Here is a 6770-nt window from a genome sequence, read left to right as displayed (position 1 = left end):
CACCTCCCTTAATATTCAGCTGACAAAATCAGCCACACATAAAGCCTTTAGTCATATGCAGGCTGCACCAGCGAAGTTCAATTTCTACATGCTCCTACAGACCAGCCTTGTTCCTCTAACACCGATAACATTGAGTGATTTTGTCACCAGGCTACGTAGGAATAGGAGGGAGAAGAAAAAAAAAAGGTGGCATCTGAAATAAAGCGGTGAGAGAATACAAAGGCTACAGGAAATTCCAAATGCAGGTGAGATCTGCAGGTATTACAGAGGGAGCGGTAGACGACAGTAAAAAGGGAAAAGAACAGAAAGTCTGTAGAATAGGCTGTAAATCGTTTTTTTAAAAGGTGCATTTTTAGCAAGACTCTGGACGAGTACGGGAAGGTGTTCATAAATGTTCACAGACGTGAATGTAAAACAACAGTGGGAAGGAGCAAAACTTTCTAATCAGCCCTCTCGCGGTATAGCAGTTGATCTCTGTTACACGAGCAGCTTTGGGAAGTTTGTCTTTCTGTTGAATTTTTTACTTTTGGATGCACAAATTACCTTTTCAAAAATACGATCGATTTAAATCTGACCCAACAACAACTGAAAGAAATGAATAGACAAATAGCTGAATTGGACCCAGTCTGCTCCCGGAATGAATACTTTTATCTGTGGGTAAGTTTGCCCTGAGCGTTTTGCTTCTTCATTAGAGTCACAGAAAACAGAGAAAGGAAACCCACGCTATCCAAATCTGGACAAACTGTGACCTCCATTGTGAACCTACGAGGCAAAATCCAGCCTTCTTGGCAACCCTCACCCGCGTTCTGCGTCCTCGAACAAGACTGCAGTTCACAGTACTCCTCACGTGAGCCACCGTCTGAACACAGGAAAGACCTTCCCTCCGTACCTGCGTCTGAAAATCACGTGAATGTCACACCGACCACACTCACAGGGAACGAGTCAAACTAACTGGACGCTTCCTGAAGCCTGAATACATCAGGCAGTATTTTAGCCATATATAGGTACGAAACACTTTTTGTGGTGGTGTAATACTCTGCTGTGAAAGGAGAGGTTTGTATTTGAAAAAGAACTTTCTGTTGCTTCCTTAACCAACAGGCCTTTTCCTTTCTGTTCTCCTTTCTGGTTCCCTATTCATGTCACATTTATCCCAGGCTCCAGAACATACTTTCGGTTTTGAAACTCTCTGTAAATCAGTATCCTTACGAACAGCTCCTGCAAAGAGCGCAATCAGCCTGCACGCCTATCGTTTGCTTAGGAATACCTAAGCCTGTGCTTTAGCAGTTCATTGTCCCTTTCGACCCATGATTCAGCTATGAGATTAATTCTATAAATATACCGGAATGTTGGGTTTATTTGGCTTGGGACACTCATTTTGCTCACTTCTTGTGCTTGGGGTTCCTAGCTGCCTGTGAACATCAGTCACACAATACACTGTTCGAGAGAGACGCCCAGGTTAATCTATTACACAGAAGAATGATGCAAACGCCCTTTGGAAATAGTGCTGGGAAAAAGTAGTGATGCAAGAGATGAAGGAGGAAGCGGCAGCCCAGGTCCCGGAGGGTTCAAAGCCCACTGTTACCAATGGACATGATGCACAGGCTGAAGCCGCAGCCTGCGGTCGTGGGAAGGAACTGGAGGCAGTGAGGGCCCCTGCAGAGCTCCCAGCCCTTCCAAGGAACAGCAGCATAATCTTGGACTTGGGTTGCCGTTGCCAGCACACAGCATCGCTGTGAATTCAGCTGTTTTCCTCTGTACAGTCTGCAGAGACATTACACAGTCAATAAACCAACAAACTCCATTGTGGCACAGTGGGCTGAAGCTTGCATCGCGGGACAAGCACTGTGCTTATGGATGAAGGGTGCGCATCAGGACTTGGACTACCAAACGATAAGCTGGAGCCAGTTTCTAGACAGATGTTTAGAACAAACGTATAAGGAGGAGGATTTTACACAGGGAACAAGATCTCTACTTCTAGAAGCAACCATCTGTAGGACAGAAGTCTTGAGAAGGATTCTGCTGGCATGGACTGTCTTGGACAAGGTGGTTGATCTTTCCTCCCTCTGTGAGGGTCGGCGGGGCTCCGTAGGAGAGACCATGCTTTTGCACCAGCCCCGACCTCAACTAGCTACCTTCCATTCCCAGTCTGGCTTAGCTGCACATACCTAGCTAAGAGATGCGACATCGTCCCCCGCTCTCTCTCCACCCTAAGCTATGAAGTTTCCCAGAGGCCTGAAGGAACGTGGGTGGATAAAGATGCTTAGGGACGCTTCCTTTCTGAAGGGTAGCACACAGAATCGTACAGGGGCATTATCCAAACGCATATTTTGAGGTGCCCCGAAACTTCCATTTGCCTTGGCAGGGACTGCAGCAGATTCTGTTTGCAGGATGGATGAGTCAGTTCTTACAGGACCATAAGAAACTCTGAAGACTGCATTTAGGGGGTAGGTAGCTTCTGCAGATGCTGAGAATTCTCTTGGGGACAAGCTAATGAAAACTTTGAAAGAAGCCACCAGCTCATGCCTGTTTTTGTGAGTTTCTAGCCTAAGAGAGTAGCATGAGAGGGCCCTTCAGAAGGCACAGTTGGCTACCTGGTTTCCCAGTTCTATCTTGGGAGCAATCAGTGATGCATCATTCTGTTACAGAAGTGAAAAAAGGAAAAAGAAAAATCTTTCAGACATCTCAGATAATATTCTGCTGATAAATACTATGATCCTTGTGATGGGAGAAATTAATCCCATGAGTTGAATTGAAAATAATCCAAATGCTGAAGTGAGAGAGTTGGCAAAGGGGTGGAGCTTTTTATTATCCAAAGGTGCTCTTTGCCTGGGAAATACTGCGAGAAAAACGCTCTTGGCTGGATCCCAGGCTACAGCATTCACGTTTCTAGAGCTTGACACTACTAAGAATCTGCAGAGAAAGAAAACATTTTTCTGTATATTTCTCACTAACATTGTCATAATTCTTCCTTTTTGTAAAAAAAATAAGATGAAAGAAAACATAACATTTCTCTTGCAAGCAGTTATCAAACATCTTCAGTGTGGATACCACCGAACCGAACGCCGAGCTAAACTCCAATTCTTCTATCCACGGACATCCTTTACCAGAAGCGATTGGCAAGATGATGGCCAAAGATACTTGTTAATTTTTAGTGGGTGCATTAAATCAGTAAATTGTAAAATCTGCTTTTTAAAACAACTTGTGGAACCAGCAAACTCCTTTTCCCTTTTCTTCCACACAGAGCAGACAGCCATCATTAGAAATTGGCCAAGCGATATTTTAGGATATGGAACAGCCCAAGAACTAATGTCGGCTGGGCTGAAGATTGGGGATATTAAAGAAATAAAGACTGGGAAAACTCATTGGTTACACACACTTCAAAAGAGGAACCCGCCAAGAGGCGATAAGCCAATAATAAAACAACTGGCAGGAAGAGTAGCATTAGACTTTGGATTTGAGCAGTAAAGAAAAAGCAGAGATGTTATAAAGACATCGGTTACTGAAGAAAGTGGAGCAAATCGTGAAGATGGGACATCGCTTTTATTAACCAAACCTGTTCAGAGAAAAAAACCCCAGCAGCCAGAACGTGATATACACGGATGGCAAGTGACAAAGGGTTACTGGCAGTGGACGTGTGGGAGAAAGGCATCCCAGCTCAAGGTCGGTACTTTTCCCTGTCTACATTCCATCGCCCGATGGTGGGCTGCACCTCACCGTGACATTTCTGAATGCAAAACTGTGGCTCAGAGGTTCTACCAGATAAGAAGTTGCAGTTCAAATTCTCTTTTTTTTCCAGGCTGGTGTTTTCCTGAGAATCAGAAGACTGTAACACTTCAACGTGGAGAAGAGCTGCGTGGTCAAGTCCAGCCCTCTTTGATGGAAGACCTGCCCCACAAGTAGGCATTTCTTCAAATCTCCTGTTAATGGCACTTTCACCCGTCACATCTGAAGGTGACCGAGCAGAGCTCTCATCTCGGCAGGCAGCTGGCAAGCGCATCGGGCCTCGGTACGGTCACAAAGTTCATGGAGCAGTGCAATAGTGGACAGATCTTTTCATGATCCTTCAACACTTCACTCAAGTGTTTCATTTCATCTGTTAGCTTTCCAATTTCTCTTTTCAGGGAGGTATTTTCTTGCTCAAGAGACTCATATTCCTGGAAGGAGGAAAAAAAAAAAAGCCTACTCATAGTCAAAACATTTCTTTCAGTGCTTCCACCTTGAGCGTATTCATGTAACCATAGAAAAACCGCGTGGTTGATTAGGATGTGCAAAATGCCAAGGAAAGACACGCATGGGCTGGGTGCTGGGACAGGGCAAGAGCTTTATAACCTATGCCCTGGCTATGCTGCAATTCATTTTGTGGTTCTGAAGACCAGGAGGTGCTGCTGGCCATCGGGGATCCCCAGCAGCCCAGAGCTGCAGGTGTGGGTGGCTGCAACCCCGTGGTGGCCTCTTCCAGCCCCGGGCCATCTCTGCTGGGACAGGGCTGAGCAGGGCAGCTCTGCACTGTCAGAACAGAGAAAATGAAAGCACCAAGCGCAGGTAGATGCTGGGAAATCCCGGTGCCTGGCATTGCCGGTGAGAAAGGGCAGCCCCTGTCCCGGGCCAGTGCAGGGAAAGGCCGTTTCCCTGGGTGCTGGCTGAGACGCACGCCCAGCACTACGTGCCCAGTGCCAGCCACCCTCCTCCAGCCTGCCTGGGGCTTGTAGCCACCTGCTCAGATGCCCGGGAACTCACGGGCAGAAGCAGGGAAGCGTGATGCCAGCTTGTCCCCAGCCCCACTTTGTCACCAAAAGGCCTGCCTGCTGCCTCGGTTATCCCTGACCCAGGCTGCTTCTGAGCTAAGGCTTCTCTGGCAACGAATAAGCTGCTGTTAACTGCAGGGGAGTTTTGGGATGCTCTGCAGCACACATCCGTGACGCAAGTGAGACTCACGTGTCACGTTTTTTGATAACTGTGTGCCTCGAGCGTCCCTGCTGTCAGGACTTATCATCCTGAAGAGAGAGAGAGGTTCAGAGCCAGCCCACAGAAAACCTGCAGGTGTCCGCACCTCGCTGCTGGCCTCGGGCTCAGCACTCACCCACTCAATCTCACCTCCCTGGGAAAGCTTCAGAGCAAACTTCAAAGCCTACACATGCCTTAAAAGGCCTGTTTACCAGGCAGCAGGGAGAGCCTCGCATGCAATGCTCCTCTGGGCAGCCTGGCACTGCCTCTGCTGCCCTTTGCTGCAGAAATTTGGATCCCTTTGCCTTCCCTCACACCCTTCCACCACCCACCACTTCTCCCACGCACAGAGTAGAACAGGCACAGTACTCCTGACACATTATTGTAGCCAAACTCCACCAAAGTTCTCCACCTCTGGCTCTCCTCACCTCTTGTTGCCCCAAACCCCATGGGGGTGGGTTTTGGGGTTACATTCCCATTGCTCTGTTCCATTTTCAGGGATGAGACAATCAAATTGTACTTGCTAAGAACAAATGCCTATCCAACCTGCACCTAGGAAAACCTGCGTGCCCGAGAATGAAGATTCCCAGCATAAATAAGACCCTCAAGTCTGGGAAGAACATCAGACAGGCTGCAGTTCCCAGAAGTAATTCCACAAAAGCCAGGGATTACCCCTTTCCAGAAGTACCCTGCACCTGGCTTTCTCAGGCGCTGACTCAGAGGAGATCTGGGAAAAACCAAACCCAAAACTCCCCACACTGTCCCTCTTGGCCTCCGCTGACTGCCAGCAGGTCCTTCCACGCTGAGAAAGAGAAGAGCCTGTGCTGAACCTCCAGAACTGAGCACCTGCCTCGGCCACAATCGCAGCAGCAGAACTAACACTGGCCCCAAGAGCCCCGGCTACAACAAAAGCACTTCTGTGTGAGTAACATCCAAAATCAGAGAAAGGGGATTCCTGTCCTCCACTGTTTGCACTGGGGACCAGAGGAAACTACACCACGCTGCAATATTGAGAAGAACTATTAACGCTTTCTGGAAGAATCGGTGACTTGCATGGTTTTTGGAAACACCCACTGCTATTAATTAGAAATATGAGTATAACAGCTAACGGAACCCAGCTCTCACACCAAGAGGTTCTGAAGTTCCTAAGAAGCCTTTTCAACTGGGTATTTTTGTCTCACACCAGAGTTTTAGAACTGACTTAAGCCAGCACTACCACTAAGCAGCACGGTCCCCTCCTCCTCCTCCTCCGATGCCTTCGCCCTCGCAAGGCAGCAAGCATTCATCCTCTGCCGTAGCAAACGTGACAACGCTAATCCAGGAGAAAGTGGGTTTGGTTTAGCCCAGAGCAGCCCTGTGATCCATTTCCCTGGACGGTGATGGGAATAGCAAAAGGGGGAAGGTGAGGCAAGGGCAGGACCGCATCCGTCCCTGGCAGTGTCCCCGCTGGCAGAGCTGCACTGCCCAACGTGAGCATCAGCCTCCGGGAGTTCCAGGCACCCCGCAGCGTCTCTGCCTCACACCCCCAGCTCCCCGAGCTGGGTTAGCGTGGAGACAGGCCCCCGCCTGCTTAAGACATCCCACTGCCGTGCCTGCAGAGCATCAAGAACCCATTCACCTCGTGAAGTTTATCTGCTTTCTGGGTTTGCTTCTTCCGGCTCCTTTGTGCAGCGACTCGGTTTTTTTCTCTCCTCCTTACCTTCCTGTCATCTTCTTCATGACTCTGGAAGACATAAGCCAGAACCATCCCACCGGTTTTTAAGGTGCACAGGGAGACTCCCGAAGCCGGGCTGAGAGTGAGCACATACTCCCAATTTCACAGCACC

At 48.5% G+C, this 6770-nt stretch overlaps 1 protein-coding gene across 1 annotated transcript; it reads right to left on the bottom strand.

Moving 5' to 3' along the window:
• Positions 1-3968: 3968 nt before the first annotated feature.
• BATF3 (basic leucine zipper transcription factor, ATF-like 3) lies at positions 3969-6691 on the bottom strand. The gene is made up of 2 exons (XM_010158653.1): positions 6563-6691; positions 3969-4154 (listed from the first exon to the last, which is right to left on the bottom strand). Exons 1-2 carry the CDS (start codon positions 6689-6691, stop codon positions 3969-3971), a joined length of 315 nt encoding a protein of 104 aa, XP_010156955.1.
• Positions 6692-6770: the final 79 nt, after the last annotated feature.

Source organism: Eurypyga helias, unplaced genomic scaffold, assembly GCF_000690775.1.
Source record: "Eurypyga helias isolate BGI_N326 unplaced genomic scaffold, ASM69077v1 scaffold48899, whole genome shotgun sequence".
Classification (NCBI taxonomy): domain Eukaryota; kingdom Metazoa; phylum Chordata; class Aves; order Eurypygiformes; family Eurypygidae; genus Eurypyga; species Eurypyga helias.
The sequence above is the reverse complement of the archived record's forward strand: the minus strand, read 5'-3'. Positions and strand labels throughout refer to the sequence as shown.